Source organism: Antrostomus carolinensis, unplaced genomic scaffold (genome assembly GCF_000700745.2).
Source record: "Antrostomus carolinensis isolate BGI_N321 unplaced genomic scaffold, ASM70074v2 scaffold7688, whole genome shotgun sequence".
Taxonomy (NCBI): Eukaryota; Metazoa; Chordata; class Aves; order Caprimulgiformes; family Caprimulgidae; genus Antrostomus; species Antrostomus carolinensis.
Window position 1 is genome coordinate 109,616 of NW_010332277.1, and position 18,287 is coordinate 127,902.

General features: G+C 37.5%; 1 protein-coding gene across 1 annotated transcript in view; it reads right to left on the minus strand.

Moving 5' to 3' along the window:
- PATJ (PATJ crumbs cell polarity complex component) overlaps positions 1-17,008 on the minus strand; it is a gene marked incomplete at its 3' end in the record, with an annotated part of 115,933 nt that extends 98,925 nt beyond the window's left edge. The window contains exons 1-10 of the mRNA XM_010173458.1: positions 16,987-17,008; positions 16,738-16,904; positions 14,539-14,730; positions 13,029-13,168; positions 11,034-11,232; positions 9,237-9,365; positions 7,256-7,468; positions 3,475-3,577; positions 1,599-1,687; positions 213-348 (exon numbers count right to left, since the gene is read on the minus strand). Coding sequence (XP_010171760.1) covers positions 213-348; positions 1,599-1,687; positions 3,475-3,577; positions 7,256-7,468; positions 9,237-9,365; positions 11,034-11,232; positions 13,029-13,168; positions 14,539-14,730; positions 16,738-16,904; positions 16,987-17,008 — 1,390 coding nt within the window. The remainder of the gene's footprint in view (positions 1-212; positions 349-1,598; positions 1,688-3,474; positions 3,578-7,255; positions 7,469-9,236; positions 9,366-11,033; positions 11,233-13,028; positions 13,169-14,538; positions 14,731-16,737; positions 16,905-16,986) is intronic.
- Positions 17,009-18,287: the final 1,279 nt, after the last annotated feature.

Here is an 18,287-nt window from a genome sequence, read left to right on the forward strand (position 1 = left end):
ACAGGTGTTTTGCACTCAATTTTCCCTGAATTCCTCATTTCTGTTTCTTTCCATTCCTCCTTAAGTACCTCATTTTCTAATGTGCCCTTACAAAATCTAGGATCATGTGATATCTAGTCCTAATTGTTAAATTAGGTCACTGTAAATTGAGTGAAAAATGAAATCAGTTGCTAAAAAAGGAAAAAAAAACAAACCACAACAAAAAGGATTACCTCTGTCTGAAGGTCCTTCTGAAGAAATAGTAGAAGGTTTCCTTCTAAGCAAGGTAAGGAGTACAGTCTGTCCTGTGTTACGCAATGCCTCTACCACTTCTTGGTTGGTATAATCCTGTATATTAACTCCATCAACCTAAACCAAGAAAATTGTATCACATGATAGTAATCACATTACGTTCTTAGCCTGTACCATACACTGTCAGCAACATCCAGATTTTTTTGTGCAGAAATTACAGCGTTATTCACCCAAGACAGTAGTATTTGCAAAACAATCTAATTAAATCAGTTACATCTCACTAATTAGATAATATTTTCAAAATGCATTTCAAAAGGAAACACAACAGTCATTTCTTCTGTCTTCACAGGGCAACCACAAAACAGAATTTATTAATCTGATAAAAGTATGCACTGATTTCCCCCTACAATTATTTTTCTTACAAAAAACAGCTTGAGGAGTGTTGTGGATGAAGCTTCCCAGCAAGAGTAGTCAACCTAGAACTCTCTTCAGCTCATTTTCACTGTTAGTTTTCTCATGGATTTCTAACATGCCCTACACAAGTCTAGACACAGAAAAGTTCGTATAATCCACTCTGAACAGCCCAATTCTTACATTAATTCAGTTGTTTTAATTTACACCCAAAATACTCTGTTCACCCCCCTCTTAGATCACGCATCAATAGGGGCTTCTCCTGCAAAACTGCAGATAAAAGCAGAAGGTTGTATCAATTTTTGCTCTCACAAAGGAGGAGCTGACTTTTAAAATGTGTTCTATGCCAGACCTTCCAAAGTAATTTAAAATCATATCTCTATAAATATTATCTCCTAATACAAAAAGGCTGTGTAATTCATTCCTGCTTGTACTGTGAATGTAAAATTGGCTATTATTCAACGGTTTTTAGTTTTTCTACATATAAAGCTTAGGTTTTTAAACCTAAATTGTGACTATTCACATTTTGATTGTATCCACACCAATGCTACACAGTCATTAGGGACCATAAACACTGTGCCACATCTTGCAAAATCTTAACCACCCTCAAATCCCATTCAATTCAAATAGAAGCTAACGCTGCTCATCTTTACTTCAGGCCAAAAGCCAAGATTCTGTACTCTGAAACATTTTAATCCAAATGCTTGCTTCTTCCATAGTTAACTACTGTTTACTACTACTTTGAAGATAAAATAATACTTGAACCACAGCAAAGCCAAAGCTCATTTCTGTTACAAATCTACCTAAACAAACATGAACCGACAAATTATTTCCACTGCAAAGCAGAGAAGGTTTAATTAATTGTAGAAAGTCTTTACTACCTCGTTCTTTTAATGCTGAGATGTGTAATGAAGTATTAGTTCTACAACAATATATAAGCAGACTATTTTACTTACAGCAACAATTTTGTCATGAACATGAATTTGGCCATTGTGGTCAGCAGCACTACCAGGTATTATATTTTTCACAAAAATTCCTGAAAGTTCTGTTGGTAGGAGGAGGGGAGGAAGAGAAACAAGTCACTACATTAACCTAATTTGTTTATTTTCTTATTAAGATTTTTAATTACAGCTTTTTTGACACATTATTTCTGTCCACAAAGTTCTGATTCTGTAAACCACCACCATTTGCACATTACCACTCACAAAGCTGGAAAGAGAATGACTAAGGATCTCTGATGGAAAAACAGCACCAACACAACCACCTGTACAATGACCTCAATTTTTTTTCCTTAAAATGGGTCACGAAAGGCCACCTCCTCCATGGATTCATCCTTGTGCTTACCCAGGCTTTAAACCACAATCACTTAAATCCATGCTGCATTTGATTTCAATAGGACTACCTAAGCTAAAAGTAAAGTATGTGCTTAAGTACTTTGATCAGGACTTCAATCATATTCTCACAGCTAAAGAATTAATTTTTTTAAATATTAATGAAAATTACTTTTCTTAAAAAAAAAAAAAAAAAAAAAAAAAAGAAGAAATCAGAAAAGCTGTCCTTTATCATGTTTGACATTTCATTATTAATTCTAACTTCTAATTAGAGCAAGGAAATAAAAACAGAACAAACAAAACAGTAAAAACCCCAGTCTTCACAGTAACCCTTCCCTTCCACAAACTCCTGCAAAATATGAGATGCTGATCTTTAATTCTAGTGAATCTTGACATTTCATCCATCCTTTTCTGAACACTAACCTTCCTCAGACACCTGCCCAATATGGTTTGTCCATTCTCAAAACCCCTCTACAGGTGCTTCAGACTCACCTTTTCCCATTGCCTGATACGTGCTCCTCCCCAGCCCGGTTCCCAGTGCTCACTGCACTGGCCTGGGATTCCTGACTGGCAACACAAGAGGATGTCCTGGGAACGGAGAGGGCTGGAGAGCAACCCCAGCTGCACCACATTCCCAGAATACTTTCCTGAGTCCCATGAGGAAGGGGAGGGGAGAAAAGCACTACCTCTTTGTGTAAAACCAGATATTCGAGTCAATTTTAAAGATATTATCATTTGTGGAACTGGTAACTGACAGACCAGTTAACAGCTCTAATTTAAAGAGGATTTGGGAAAAAAAACCTGATTCCATGTCTCCATATCCTAGCCTAGATATTTTAATGTGTTCTCAGAGTTTAGACACTGAAACAGCCATCTGCCAAACACGAGCACATCACCCTGTGAAGGTGGCACACAAATCACGCACAGCTCAGGTTCTCTGCATCTCCTGCCTGGCAGAGGGATGGACGAGTTAATCTGACTGATCATTCCCACTCTAACACCTACAATTCATTAAATAACCAAAGTTGCACATTGAGCTGTTTCGTATGTCCTAAAGATGCCATTCAAAAGTTAATGCAAACTGGGGACATTCGATACTCTGGTTTTGAAATTCTTCTTAAAATGTGCTAAATGAATTGCGCCATATACGTACCACAGGGGCAAAATAAGGAACCGTGTGGACAAGAATCTGGCTGTGTTAGAGTCTGTACGTGCAGGAACTGTCTGTTACAGTTTAATGTCTTGCACAGTAACAACATAAGCATGTAAAATTCACAGTCCAGCAGTCAAGTGGGAATTATTTTTTTTTTTTTAAGCTAATTACAACTCTCTTAAAAATTTTTGTGGCTGAAATTCACTTAGCAGCAGTTCTACAAATATCTTCTTCATAGATTTTGTAGGTTACACTGTTTCAGAGAAGTGTGATCCATTTTCCCCATAGTAAATAAAGAGTATTTGAGAAGCCCCAGTTCTAGATCTTACTAAATCCTGTAGAACTCACCCACGTCACATGTGCCAGCATATCCAACAATTGTTATGCCCAGGCTTTGCCCATTCTTTTTTATAAGTTCAACATCATAGGTCTCAAAAAGGTTGGTATTATCCTAGAAATAAAAGACAAGACAGGAAAAAAAATATCTCAGTTTCCCAGTACTATTACAATATTCCAGGTTAAGATGAGAAGTGAGCAGTGATTTTGATTTTCCTATTTTAGGAGGGATCATATTTGCAAAAGTGTCAATATTTGCCGAAAATAAGTTTTCACCCCAAGTCATTAGTTGCTTTTTAAATTCTTTCCTAATACCTCTGACAGGTATGCAGAGAAAATATAATATTTATATTTTATGGAAAACAAAGAGGTTTTTTAGGCTGTTGGGGGTCCATTTCCCTTTGGATTCTGCTGCCACTTGGTAACAACAAACTTCACAGTCAATTTCACAAGACAACAGAAACTCTGAATGCCTTCAGAATATCTTCTCTCCCTTTCATATGTTAGTCCTGATAAACAGTGTCATGAACCCATTTGCCTGAGCTCTTTCTACTGGACACTTAACAAAAAAACCCCAGCTGGTATAAACACACAGTGTTATCACATCACACATTTCTGTCAGATGTTTAGTGGTGTTTCTCTCTCCTTATTATCATCTACTATGAAAGGAGGAAGTGAAGGGCAGCAGGAAAGGGATCTCAAAACAGAAACAGGTTCGATACCCTGAAAGAAACCACCTGTATACACAGTAGACACATCTCTACTGCTGGAGCAGTTGCCTACTTAAATGCAGATATGGGAACTAGGTGTTTGAGCTTATTGTTTATTTTTATGCTGGATCCCAAACCACAAAAACATTCCAAAAGTCTATCTTTCACACATCAGCTTAACAAGTCTGATATGATCCTGTTCAGATTTGAATGCCAGTAAACTGCAAAGAGCACTGGAAGCCTCCAGGTTGTCTAAGGCAATGGGAAGCAAAAGACTCATTAGTTTGCATTCAGTTAAAATTACTTCTGAGACTTGAAAGAGGAAGGGAGAGTATTAATTTGTAAATGCTTTATTGTTGAACTGATAAGACAACTTCTCATAAAAATCAACACTTGAAAAGAGAAAGAAGCACATAATATGACCTGTTCTCAAAACCCTCCACTTACTACAATTAAAAAATTTAAAAATCCATTACGACATGATCTGATCTTACACTGGAGAAGCGCGTGGAAAAAAGTCCCCACAAAGATGGCCTCAGTATGTCACACAGTGCAGCCACTCTACTCTGACACATAAAAATCAAAACCACAAGACAGAATTCAAACAGGACACCCTACAGATATTGATGCTAACGAGGAGAAAAACAATTAAGCGCTTAGATCTGGGATTGCAAGGGATAAATTAAAATACATAAAGTTGTTTGTTTTCAGTAATCGGATATGGCCCAATAGGATCAAAAACAAGGAGAAGATCAGAGTAAGGTCTGTTAAAGTGATGAAATCACGAGGGGTAGTGTCACTGCCAGCAGCAAAAAATGGACTGGGGAATTGGAAAACATTTCTTAAGAGAGGGAACAGAAGAGAAGTTTAATCATATGCTTGCCAAGTATCAGCTCTGGAAGGACCTGTATCAGAAGCAGGCCAAAGTTATAGCTGTATCTATTTCACTTTCCACTGCAAAAGAATCAATGGACAGCTATCTCCTTTCCTATCACACACACACCTCCCTCCACTAACCAACTCATTAAGCTCATTACATGCCTTCCAACTCTCTTGCTCTAGAAGACACTGATGGAGATGAAGATCATTTTTGATGCACTGTCACTTACCCTTAGGAGAGGGAACCAAAACAGCAAACAAGCCTATAGCAACATCTGAAAAGGAGCTACAGCCTTGAGAGTCCTGCCATTTTGACAATCAAAAGCCCTTCGTAGACAGTGCCCTGGCTCCACAAAAATTTTCTCTAAGTAACATTACTGGTAGAATGAAAAAGATTAGAAGTGGAGTCTAGAAAAATCAAAGTACAGAGTCCTACAGTCAGCACAAGTAGGCTGTTAATATTGCTGTCAGTATCTTGGAGAGTACAGATAATATAACTGTTTTCCTGGGCCCATGCACAGACATAAGTAGTTTCAGTTATTCCGTACTGCAGGAAATTTAAAGGAAATCAAATATTAATATAAAACTGAAAAAACCTTAACTATATATTAAAAATGCCTTTCTGCTGGTTTGCAAAAAAGAAAAGGAAAATAATTTCTATTCCAAAGCTCACAGATAGTGAAAGCACTCCGAAACCAGAGAGAAATTAGATTATAGGAAAAAGTTCTGTTGTAAATCAGACACAAACTGAAAGGCGGACCATTAAAATAATCATTAAATTAATACATTCAGATCAGCCACTATTCTTGACTTCAGCATATCTCTCTCAACACCAGAAAGAGGAGTTTCTTGAAATCTAAATATGAAGGCACTATTCAGTGCAGAAAACAATAGATGACATTCAGAAAGAAAGAGATGAAATTGCAACATTATTTTTTCCCCTCTAAACTGCATAGCAGGAATAGGGACGACACTAAAAAGACATCGGAAGGAAGAACATTTTAGAAAGGCTGCAGCATCTACAATGTGACAAACAGGCCTGCCTTTGAGAAGAGAGAGAAATAGTACTTTGTAGAGGAAACAAAACTAGGACCATGTAATTTTTTCCTAATATAAGCCTTGGAAAACATGATACAGCCAGAAAAGAAGTGCTTCATAACGACGCTGATTCTCTAGGAAAGCCTTTTTTCAGAGTGTTAGACAAGCCCACTTTTAAGACTCCAATCTTACATACATAGATCACCCCCTCCCATCTCTCTGCCACTCACTGTTTCCTACTACAACAATCCCTCTTCTGAGAAAAGGAGCTTGAGAAGGACCCCAAACACTTTCCTGACAGCTTCAGCCACAGTAGCCTTCCAGAGAAATGCAAGACACAAAGCTGATGGCTGCCTTTGCAGCGACTATGGCCAGTAAGCAAGAAGGTGAGTTAGTACCAGTATGACTTAGTCTGACCTTTACAAATGGTGCTTCAAAAAAAAAATAAGCTCTCTCCACTCATATTTGAGAAACTAGACAAGAAAGAAAAGGCTACTCAGATTCTACACCTAAATCTAAGCAGCACAGTAGTAGCAGATGGTACACAAGCACAGCTTTGTTTATGTTTCGAGACCTACTGTACACTTAGTGTAGCATTTGTTGATTTTAATTACTCAAAACTGAAAAGAATGACTTCAAAAACAAGAGACTTTGATATGACCATGATAAAATTTGCTAAAACAAGTTTCAAAATTTTTAGATATATTTCCTATCACAGACAGTAGCGTAGACTATGAAAACATTACACTTATGTTTCATAAAGAGATGATTGTGCTGAATAATTCTGGTGTGGCCATGGCACTCTGGATTTCAGACTAGGGAAATTCACATTCAGGTTTTAAATCCACTTACAAATGATTGATTAGCAAAAATGTAATGAGCTAAGAAGAAGAACTAAAAGTACCATTTATCGATAATGTTTATGGTCTTGGTAATTAAATTACCCATTCTGAAATAAATTCTGTAAAGCTGGTCATTCCAATCCCAAGACTATAGGAATTAATAACATACAGGAAAAAGGGAAAAATTATAGAAGGCAGGACTATAATAATGACCACTTAAACACACTCATATGATATCTGGAAACTCAAAAGAGAAGCACTTTAGGTCTCAAGAACATTTTGTTCTCCTCCTCCTTTCTGATCACGAGCCACAGACATACTTACATTTCCATTTGGAAAGGAAGGTAATGTACTGACTGGCCAGCTCACAGGAGCTGGTGGGGTCTCCGTAATTTCACACTTTGGGTCTCTTGCAACGATCATTCTAACAGAATTCCCACAATTTCTCAGCACTTGGGCAACTTGTTCACTGGTCATTCCTTGCACATTAGTCCCTCCAATCTGTAAGATGTAATCACCTGTCCGGAGTCTCCCATCCTTCAAACATAAATAAAATTGCAAAAAAATATTTACAGTCTTTACATAAAATATCTTTTCCATTATAAAATTGAAACTCTCTATAGGCATCTTCACAGCCATGACAGGAAATACCATAAAATTGACCGCCATGGCAACATACTAAATAATTCAAGGAAGCATTTGCACAATTATGCTGTCTTTTCCACAGCAGCTAACAGTGGTAAATCAGCCTTTCCAAAATGGAGTAAGATACGCAGGTTGAATGGCACCATTCTTAAGAAGCTGGTTACTTTTCTCATTGAAGAGAAAACAGAGGACAACGATGTTCTATAATCTCACAGGCTGTTATGGATTGTTGTTTCACAGAACACTCCTCATTGGATGAGGGTTAGAATAAGCAGCACGGCATTTTGACTTAGGACATTTTAGAGTTTTTCCTAAAACTTCTCTACTAACCTGGTAATTCTTTTCTCATATGACTGGGTCCAACTTGAATAAGTAAAACCACTGAAGGTAACAAGACTCCACACAAACCATTTTTTTACATGATAATTATGATTCATGACCTACATCATCGTTTCTATTATAAGCAAGCATTCATAAGGACCAAATCCTCAGCTGGTATTGATCAGCACAACTCCACCACCTTAGTGCATTGATTTATACAGCAATCATAGCAGAGTTATTTCCAGGACTGACTCAAACTCATTTACAAACTCATTCAATATTAACATGTATATGTGCTCATTATTTCACATGTGCTTAATGATGTCTCATTCAGCTGAGAATGATGTGGTGGATAACTTACATGCTTCATTTGTAGCCAAAACACTTTATTCCTTACAGCAAAACAGGTGTTACACAATAATTAAAAAATACTCATTTATCCATGACAGGTTTGGAGGGAGACAGTCAAGCAAAAGCCAACATTTTCCAGTAAAGCTCTCTGAATCTCCAGTTTTAGTTTCCATCCTACACTACAGCAAGTACCTTAGCCTCTCTGTTTTGTATGTTACTGGATCTTGTCTGCATGGGTTTCAGACCTCAAATACCATAACTTGTCATGATCAAATTCACATTAAAAATCCAAATCTGTTCTGCTACTGCATGTGTTCTACTCCTGAAAGGTAGAAACACTTCACACTGAGTCTTTAAAGATTAGCAATCAAAGGTTGCAAATTGTACCTGTGCAACTTCAAAATTAATCAGTAACTTCAAAAGGCTTTGCATCAATCCTCAGTGTCTCCTTGAACTGGTCAGACTGCAAGGCAGGGATCAAAACCCCTTTAAAATGAAACCACTAAAAATAAGACATCGTCAATCTGTAAACTGAATCTTGCAATGCAATTACTTCAATAGGGCAGGTTCTCTTGCCCGACAATTCATTTGGAGAGTTTGTCCCTACAGATGTTGCCAAATGTGCCAAATTCTACAGAGGATGTGCAAATCCATTAAGAGTATTTGTCCTCCCCTAGACTGGCCAAAAGCTGAAAATATCACAAGTATTGAAAATATGAGAAGATTAGACAACTTCTCAGAATTTCTGTATGTTCAACAATGTTATAAAAGCCAAAGCATGTCTGAGAAACAACTTAATTCATATCAGACGCTGACTTCTTCCTCAATGATACCTTCAACATATTTACTTATACAGTATACGTTGGCATTCAGACTTTGATGCTATCGGCTTCCTTTTGTTCCAGTATATTAGTTTATTTTAAGACTGTCAAAACCAGTTAATTATACTTTACAATCAAACAAGAAGTGACATAATATAACAAATTACCCGATCTGCTAATCCCCCAGGAACAATTGTTCTTACAACTACTCCACTCGACTTTCCTCCTACAATTCCAAAGCCTAATCCCGAACCATCGTTAATCAGCTCAACGTCTTCAACATGGCCCCAGTGAATCTGAAATTAATAAAAACAGGAGATTTTCATTTCAGTCAATCTTTAATGGTCCTCACTTCCACATGTACCAGCAATGTCAAGAATTAATCAGAGTAATTTTCCCTCTCTATTCCACATATTGGAGATCTGTTGGATTTTGTTCAGTCAGCTTCATTTCCTTATAAATACGCAGTGGGATTTCTCATCTGTTTTTAAACATACATTTTGTTCTTCACGTTCAGGATAACAGGATACTAGGAAAAAGCTTGACTAAGAAAAAGCAATTTTAAGATTTTATTGCCAAAATGAAAACTATCCTTTTAGTTTTTCATGAATCAAGAATACTGCAAACAACAGAGAAAAACAGAGAGAAGGAGCTTGCACTGGCTTAGTTTTCACTTAGCATTGCCCAAATTCTTATTTCTGTTATTTCACTTACACTCTCTAAACACCACCAGTACACGCTGAATTAATAGCGTAGTACAATATTTTGCCATACTGAATTGGAAGTATGTTTCTAAGCTACGCTGTACCATGACCTTATGTTCTACAAGACAATCTGAAAATAACAAAGCTGTTAAGCAACCCAAACCCAGCCAATGTTTCTGTCAGATTAATATCTCATAGAAACCAAAAATGGAGCAAAGTAGGCAGATTTAAGTCTTCTGTGAATAAAGGATTTATTAGCATACTGAAAATCTTTGCCAAAGCCAGTTAAATATCATAAAAGAAGTTTAAAGACCCCCTGTAGAGATATATATTTGTATTTTATTTTGTTAGTCTGCTCGGTGCAGATCTTTCAATGAAAAAGCAGTTAAAGTTTAATTCTTTAAAATTTTCAGTGCAATAAACAATATTGATTATCCACTAAAACCTTCAGATTTCACTAGCTCTGTAATAATCATGAAGGAAATAATTATGGAGTATAAAGAACAGCATTGCTCTTAACCAGATTTTCATCAAAACGTCCTAGCATAATAAATTAAGATTCCAATATTGCAAACCCTGGATTTAGGTGTGCACTTCAACCAAATTCAGTGAAGCCACCTGGACTATATGGTTTGAACACAGATGGAAGTTCAGCCCTAGCTTATTACACATCCCAGTGACAATCTCTCCTTGTTCAAGAAAACAAAAGGGCTCACAATCAATGAAATTTGCAGATTAAAAAAACCCCGATAAAGAGCCTCTCAATCCCTGTTTATTTAACAGATACTTTTTGTTTGTTTTTAAAACAAAGACATGGCTTTTTGTTTTGAGCGGCTTAGAGTTTAAATTGCTTGGGATATTTCAAGCAGTGCTCATGACAGGTTATGTTTACACTCTTTTAAGATGTAATCAGAGCATCTTTAATTGCTGAGCACAAGCAGGTTTCAGCTGGGTATACTCGTGAAATGCTTTACCCAGCCTATGCTGAACAGACCCTGCTGCTAAGAGTATGTTGATCTGCTAAAGCTTCTGCTATCCCATAAAAACCCAGGATCTATTTTATAACAACTTCACGCAGCTTTGCAATGGAAGCCTTATACTTATTGCATGATCAGTGTAAGTGAAATGTCATCACATCTAAAATCTGATTAAAGAAAAAAAATCCCTCTATATAAAGCTTGCTACCACAAACACTTACAACCAGGAAAAAATACCCAGCGTGGTTCAAAATCTGATTTTGACAGTATTACAACAACTCACAGTCTCAGGTGGATTTATATCACTTAATAAGACAGCCGAAGTTCTGCCGTTTCCTTGAACTGGCTCCCTAGCAACAACCAGATGTAGAGATCCTGTGGATTGCTGGAGGAGGGCAATAGCGTGCTGATGGGAAATGTTCTGATCCAATGGGGTGCAATTAATGGCCAGTATGTGGTCATTTTCCTTTAGTCTTTGATCCCTTAACAAAACATTAAAAGAAATTTTAAAATGCAGCATAATGACTTCACAACAGGCTTGTGTAATTTAAATATGAACGTGCAAAATACACATTTATGCAAGGTTAAATATTTATGTATTTTTTTAAATCTGCTTATTAGACTGTCTTCACCAACACACAAACTACATGCAATCCACACTGCACAGAACTGCCCAGCTGTATTTTGTTACAACTTTATCACGGTACAGAAATTTGCTCAATTTTTTTTTCCTTTGCTTCTATGCAAAATTCAATGAAATTCCCTCATCCTTTCTTGATGATACTGAATTGCAGGGCAGAAAAAAAATATTTTTGTAGTTATAAAATAAACTAGGAACTAGTCTTTGTTATGTTTAGCACTACATGATACTTACTATCTCTAAGTATCCACAGCTCAGGCTGTAATATTGGTTTGTATCATTATTTAATCTAAAGATCGATGAGCTGCATATTCATATTTTACTCAAAATTTACAAACTTCAGATATCAAACTTTCTTCAAGCAACACACAGTTTAACTTATACCTTAAGATAATATAAATTTCACAGTTAGTTCACCCTAGTGATGAATTTAGATTTGTGACAAGAGAGAAACCATCACTCATCTCCTTTGTTAAATATTCATTCTGAGCATGAGACCAAACTGTTACATAGACAGACACTGCCTTCAAAGCTCTGTAGGAATCCAAAAAAAGGCTCCAGGAGATCTTGTCTCAGAAGCAAAATGGGAAGCATGCTGGGGAAATTTATAAAAACTCCGAAACAATATAACTGCACATCTTAACGAACGCATTTTCAGCTTCCTTTTTCTCATGCGATGTTTAAGATGTTTCCCAGAAATCACTTTCTTCGAGCACTAACCATATTTTAGATTCTCTCATCAAAGAAAGTGAGCAGCAGGTCATCAAATCCTAAAGTGAGATATTCACCCTCCTTTGACATCCGGATCAGTCCATCTGTCTCCACTTTGAAAGAGCCTAATATGCTTTTCTTTAAGTGTTCTCTGGTGTGTTCTCTGTGGGCCCATAGCCATTATCATTCCAACCTCTCTCCGCTCTTTTTGTCATCCTGTGTTGGCACTTCCTGACATGTGTTATTTAAAAAGTGACACCAATGACTTGAAATCTAGACACATTTTCTTGAAACATAATTCCAAGCACTGCATTTGTCTCATGCCAACTCTTGTGGTTTTACAATCACATTTTATTTTTAAAGGATTGCTCTGTCTTTTGTTGTTGGGTGAAAACCCACAGACAATACGGAAAGAAACTGCCTGAAGCCTTGATTCTATGATGACATCTGTGCAGGGATCTGTCGGGAGGACTGGATCTAAATTTACACAGGAAACAAACAGTAAAACCAACTATAAATAGGGCATTGTCATAGGCTCATAAATAAAGAAACAAGGGGAAAAAAAAAAATCTTCCAGGGACACAATGTGTAAAAATGCAAACAGGCTTATTTTTTATTTTCCTTGTATACTTTTCCGAGTTTTCTTTTGTTTTTTAATCAGTACTGAAGATTTTCTTAAATGAGTCATGATTTCTGGAAATTCCATTTATGAATGGCTTGGATATTTAAAACTCATCTGAAAATCTGATCCTCAAAACATCACATCCATTTAGTTGAAAAGCCAGAATTCAAGATACCACCAACAAAATAACCCACCAGATAACCCAGACAAACATGTTAAGTCTGATAGAGTTTTCAATGTGGAAGTTGTGACTCTTCCCTTCATGGAAACACTGCAATTTTCCAGGACAATTATAAAGATCTCACCTGTCAGCTATGCTTCCTGGCTGGACTTCCTTGACAAAGATACCAACTTCTCCCAAGCTGTGATTTTTAAGGGCGACCACGCTAAATCCAAGACCTCCAACAGCAGGCTTTTCAATCTTTATTGATTCTATTTGTCTTCCCTAATAAAACAGAAAAAAAAAATTGATTTACTAATTTTCAATGCAATAGAATGAGCTAGTTTAAAATTTATGAACACCGGGAGAATTATTCTCCTCCTAAGACTAAACAAAGGCAAAATACTGAATATGTTATTTCTATAAAAGCTCCTCCATTTATTATTTTTAATATAGCAGAGTATTGGATACGCAAGCACTCTGAGGTTCTGAAACCTCAGGGAATTTAAGAGCTGCTTTCACACTTCATTCACATTATGAGATGAATTCCAAACTGGATGAAAACTATGAACGAAGTGCTGTCTAGAGCAATATATTTGGGATTTCTGGAAATGCTGCATAGCTAAACTAAATTACTTGTCTTTTGGCTCCCCTTGCTTTTAATGCTGATTTTTAGGTGTGCGTTCAAAAGACTGCAGCTTTTAAATAAAGAAATTAATTTCCTTCCCCTCCCTGCAGCTTCACACTTAATGCTAAAAAAAAAAAGTTTGCTTTTGCAACTGCCTGTTTTTCAGCTCTAATACAAGATTTCTGGGGTTGTTTACTGGGAAATATTAGAGAATGAACTGCTATCACAGCTGTTTTATCCAAAATAATGTGTAGTCTTTACTGCTAAATCTTTTATCTGATGAGTTAATGACACACTAATGAGAAGAGTTATGCTCAAAATATTACAGCTACATTAAGGGAGTCAATTAGCAACAGTTACTTAATATAGAAAGGCATGACTAACCAATTAAATTAATGGTTCAAAGTAACACAGAACAATACATTTGTGGTATAAATGCCAATCCCACATGGGTGGATGTCTGCACCTGTACACCCTCCATAAGCATCTGGAACATGCTACATCACATGTTAACGAAATCAGCATCTGTCTGGCAAAGTTAAGACATACTAAATGAAGAGTTAAATAAAATATTACGTGCCAGTTCTTTTAATCATTTGCACTGTTCATATATTAACAAAGTTGGTACATTTCCAATGTAAAATGTACTTGACAAAACAAGTCTCTCCATCAAAACAAGTTTCTGCAGAAAATGTCCTTTTTCAATTAAGTGTCATCAAATACCAAAAAAGTTTTCTGGCAACTGAAATTTCTTTTCTACATTCATGTGTTTGGTAGAAAGTAAGACAAAAAAAAAATTGGCAAAGAAAAAAACAAACAAACACCACCAAATCAGTTTCCATTGCTGACATAATCTTTCAGAGGGAAAAGTTCTCCTCAGCACTTCTAATCTCCTACTGCCTAGGAGGCACCACACTCTCAGATACACAACAAAAGAGCATGTTTGAAAATGTACTCCAAAAGCCTGCAAGAAAAAGGTTGTCATTAAAGGAAAATAAGTTTGGTTCACTAAGCCTGAGAGCCTTACCTTTGCCATCTGTTGGATGATCGCATTAAATTCATTAACTCCCAGATTTGGAGCGAAGGTAGATGCTTTGGGTTCAGGTGAACTGCAAGGTGTATAAACACTCCCAGCAGCAACTGATTTGTCAGCAAACACTAGTAGCCCTCTCTTAGTAAAATCAAAATCTACTGAACGGTCAGGAGGCATATAATTGAGCTGTTGAAAATGAATAAAGATGTAGAAAAACTATTAAAGACAAAAGAAGAGATTTCCACCTATATCATCTTGTGTGAAGACTGCCAAAGAAGCAAGCATACATATGTTCATGTGTGCTTATTCACACAAATATATTCACCTGCATAAATGAGGCAATGGTAATATATAAGCTATAACCAAGCTGCCATATCAAGTTTAAACTGTTTTTCAGAAGGAAAAGTTCCCTGAATGTTTCAGCCGTGTTTCTACTCCACTCATTTTCTCCATTTCTTTCTTTCTGCTTTGCTGGCCGTGCCCTCAAGCACTGTTGCAACTGTCAGGCAAACCTTGTGTTTCCACTCCACTCATTTCCTCCATTTCTTTCTTTCTGCTTTGCTGCCCATGCCCATTATCCTCTTTTCACCCTGATATTCCAGAAACAACACATGCAAAAGCAACAACAATAAAGAGGCACTCAAGCACTGTTGCAACTGTCAGGCAAACCTAGACAATTTTGGTACAAGAATCTAAAATTTTAAGAGTCACTTAGTCACTCAAGAGTCAAAAGGCTAGTCTGTATTATCTCCTCCCCAGAGAGAGCCTAGGGTACAAACCAACTACCATTGAACAGGTTACCTTTGCTAGAACTTGCAGTTCCATGTCTAATCCTGACAGATAATGAAGAAATACAGAAATATTCCCAATGTGACATAGTAAACTGAAAAATCCCACCCTGAATGAAACTGCTCACGAGAGACATGATTAAAAAGAATTTCAAGAAAACCAAAATTTTCTAGATGTGGTAATTCTGAACATTCTGGATATCAAATCCATTATGCCACAGTCACAAAGCATGATCTTAGATATATTTGCATTTTTAAACATTCTTAATAGCTTGCAGACACGCATCCAAGCTTTGGAATGAAGAACAGGAGCAGATACAGCACCTTTGTGGACATGGGAAGAAGGGAGAATAAATGGCACAACCCACTACCATGCCACCAAGGCAGGAACATGTGAAATGCATTTGGCAACGCCAGCAAGGTGGCCTCGTCCCCCTGATGCACACCCAGCCCACTGTATCTGCAGCTGGGCAGGGGCAGTAACAGCAGAGACAGGGATTGCTGCTGCTCAGGGCATGCCAAGTTAGTCCCTGATGTTAAGTTTGCACACCTGACTCCGCTAACTGCACGGTGAGAACTGTTCATGCAGATGTGTTATTGATGCCCATGTCCACAAGATCTAAGTGTCAGTGGGTGTTATAAACCAATCCACACAAGTTCCTTTCACTGCTGGAGCCAAGTCATTTTAAAACTAGCTTGGGTACGTCCCCATCAGAGCTTGGCAAATCTTCAGGGGTGTTTTTCTAAGACTACATTTCCCAAAACAGGTTAACCAATCTTGTACAAGTCATCAGGAATGAAGTAATGATGCCTTATGAGAAGAAAAGATGCTGCCAGTTCGCTGATAAACAGTATTGAGCTTCTGTAAAAAACAAAGGATCCCAGTCCCAACCGTGTTCAGAACTCAAAGTACTACAGCTGATGTCTTTTACAGATGCTTTTCTCTGACTGATGTGGTTCTCAACACCTGCCTCTTCTGCATCCCTTTCAAAGCATGTTGCCCCATGACCTGTTTGTTGCAATACTACTTCTCATTTCAGTTGTGACTGTGCAGATACTAGCTTGTTAAAGATTATTAATAAAGAGCACCCTCGTTAACACAAGCCTACATGCCCTGTTAGAATCATAGAATGGTTTGGGTTGGAAGGGACCTTAAAGCTCATCCAGTCCCAACCCCCCTGCCATCAGCAGGGACACCTTCCACTAGACCAGGTTGCTCAAAGCCTCATCCAGCCTGGCCTTCAACACTTCCAGGGAGGAGCAGCCACAGCTTCTCTGGGCAACCTGTTCCAGTGTCTGACCACCCTCACAGTGAAGAACTTCTTCCTAATATCTCATCTAAACCTACCCAAGGTTTTAAGTTCCAAGCTCAGGACAGGTATCATCACACCAATTTTACACTCACTTGTTCCTTCAGCTGCTTGATGGATTGCTGGAGGGTCAGTATCTGGTTAAACAAAGGGCTCCTGAGTGTGTTACGCAGAACAGTCAGGTTTTCATTATGTTGGGAATCTCTCTTCTCACACAGTTTTGCTTGCAGACGATCAAGGATCTGCAGCACCTGCTGTTTATCTGCACCACAAAATAGTACATGTTAGGAATGAAGCTTCATTTCTCTCTGCTTATCAAAAGTAATCACTTTCAGACTACATACCTGCAGCAGGATTTTCAGGCATGTTGAAGGATGTTTTCAGAATTACTCAGAATAACCTAGATGAGGTTTAAAAAAAAATAGAACAATTTATATATCTGAGCAGAATGCTAACGGATACACAGTAAATAAATGCAATAATTAAACACTAAGCTAACTATAACAAATTTAATAAAAAAAATACTACTAGCCCCTGTTATTTACCCCAAGTATTCAACCAAGCTCCCAATATAGCTAGTTGCACTGCAGCCTCAGCACATCAAAAAATCTTCCCTTGTTCTGTGTGCTTTTCCTTTTCACACACAGGAATACGAACAACCCGTTCAAACATGAGTAAAAATGCAGATTATAAAAACAAACATTGGCCAAGAAAGCTGGGAGACAGCTATGTTTAACCAAATTATTTTGAATATGGACATTAAAGTTGTGATCCTTCCAAATACACATACAGATAAAATCTTCCTTTTATTTAGAAGGTATTTTCCTCTCGATTACTTGAACTATTGGTAGATAGTATTCTCATCACAATAGCTCTGCCATATGGCAATAAGGGTGAAACCTTGCATCTGGAGTTCCCTCCACTGATGAGACAGCATTATGGCCCTAAATTGTCCAAATCAGTCCCTAATCCACCACATTCCTCAGGGAGGCGAGTTCTAACCGCAGCCCTGGTGCTGAACAGGTGAAGGAAGCTCGTTCCCTTCTCCTACGTGAGGTTTGCCTTTCTCTTTTCTATGTACACGACAAGCTTTGGAGGCACAGAATATCCTTTATCACGCTCTCTGCAGTGCCAAATAGAGCAGGTCTCCAACTGGGGCTGAGGCCTAGATGGCAGCATAAAAACAACAGACTTGCAATTAGCAGCGATGATAAATTTGTACCCTTACTTGCATGTTATTATGTTGATGCGGAGCTTGTCATTCTGAAATCTAACAAGGCAGTTATACCAAAACATACAGGAGAAACAAGATTTCTTCACTTAGTACAAGTTCCTCTGAAAGAAGTCAGCCATTTAATAGCACAATTTACATAATTTTAATTTTATCTGGTATAGAACTGTGTAATTTCACTGGTATAGGACTGTGTAATTTCAGAATAATATATTTTGAATTATTTTGGAACAAAAATAAGCATATATATATATATATATTAAAAACCCCTCTGTATTTTCTTTTTCAGAATCACAGAGTCATAGATAGAATGGTTTGAATTGGAAGGGACCTTAAAGCTCATCCAGTTCCAACCCCCCTGCCAGCAGCAGGGACACCTTCCACTAGACCAGGTTGCTCAAAGCCTCATCCAAC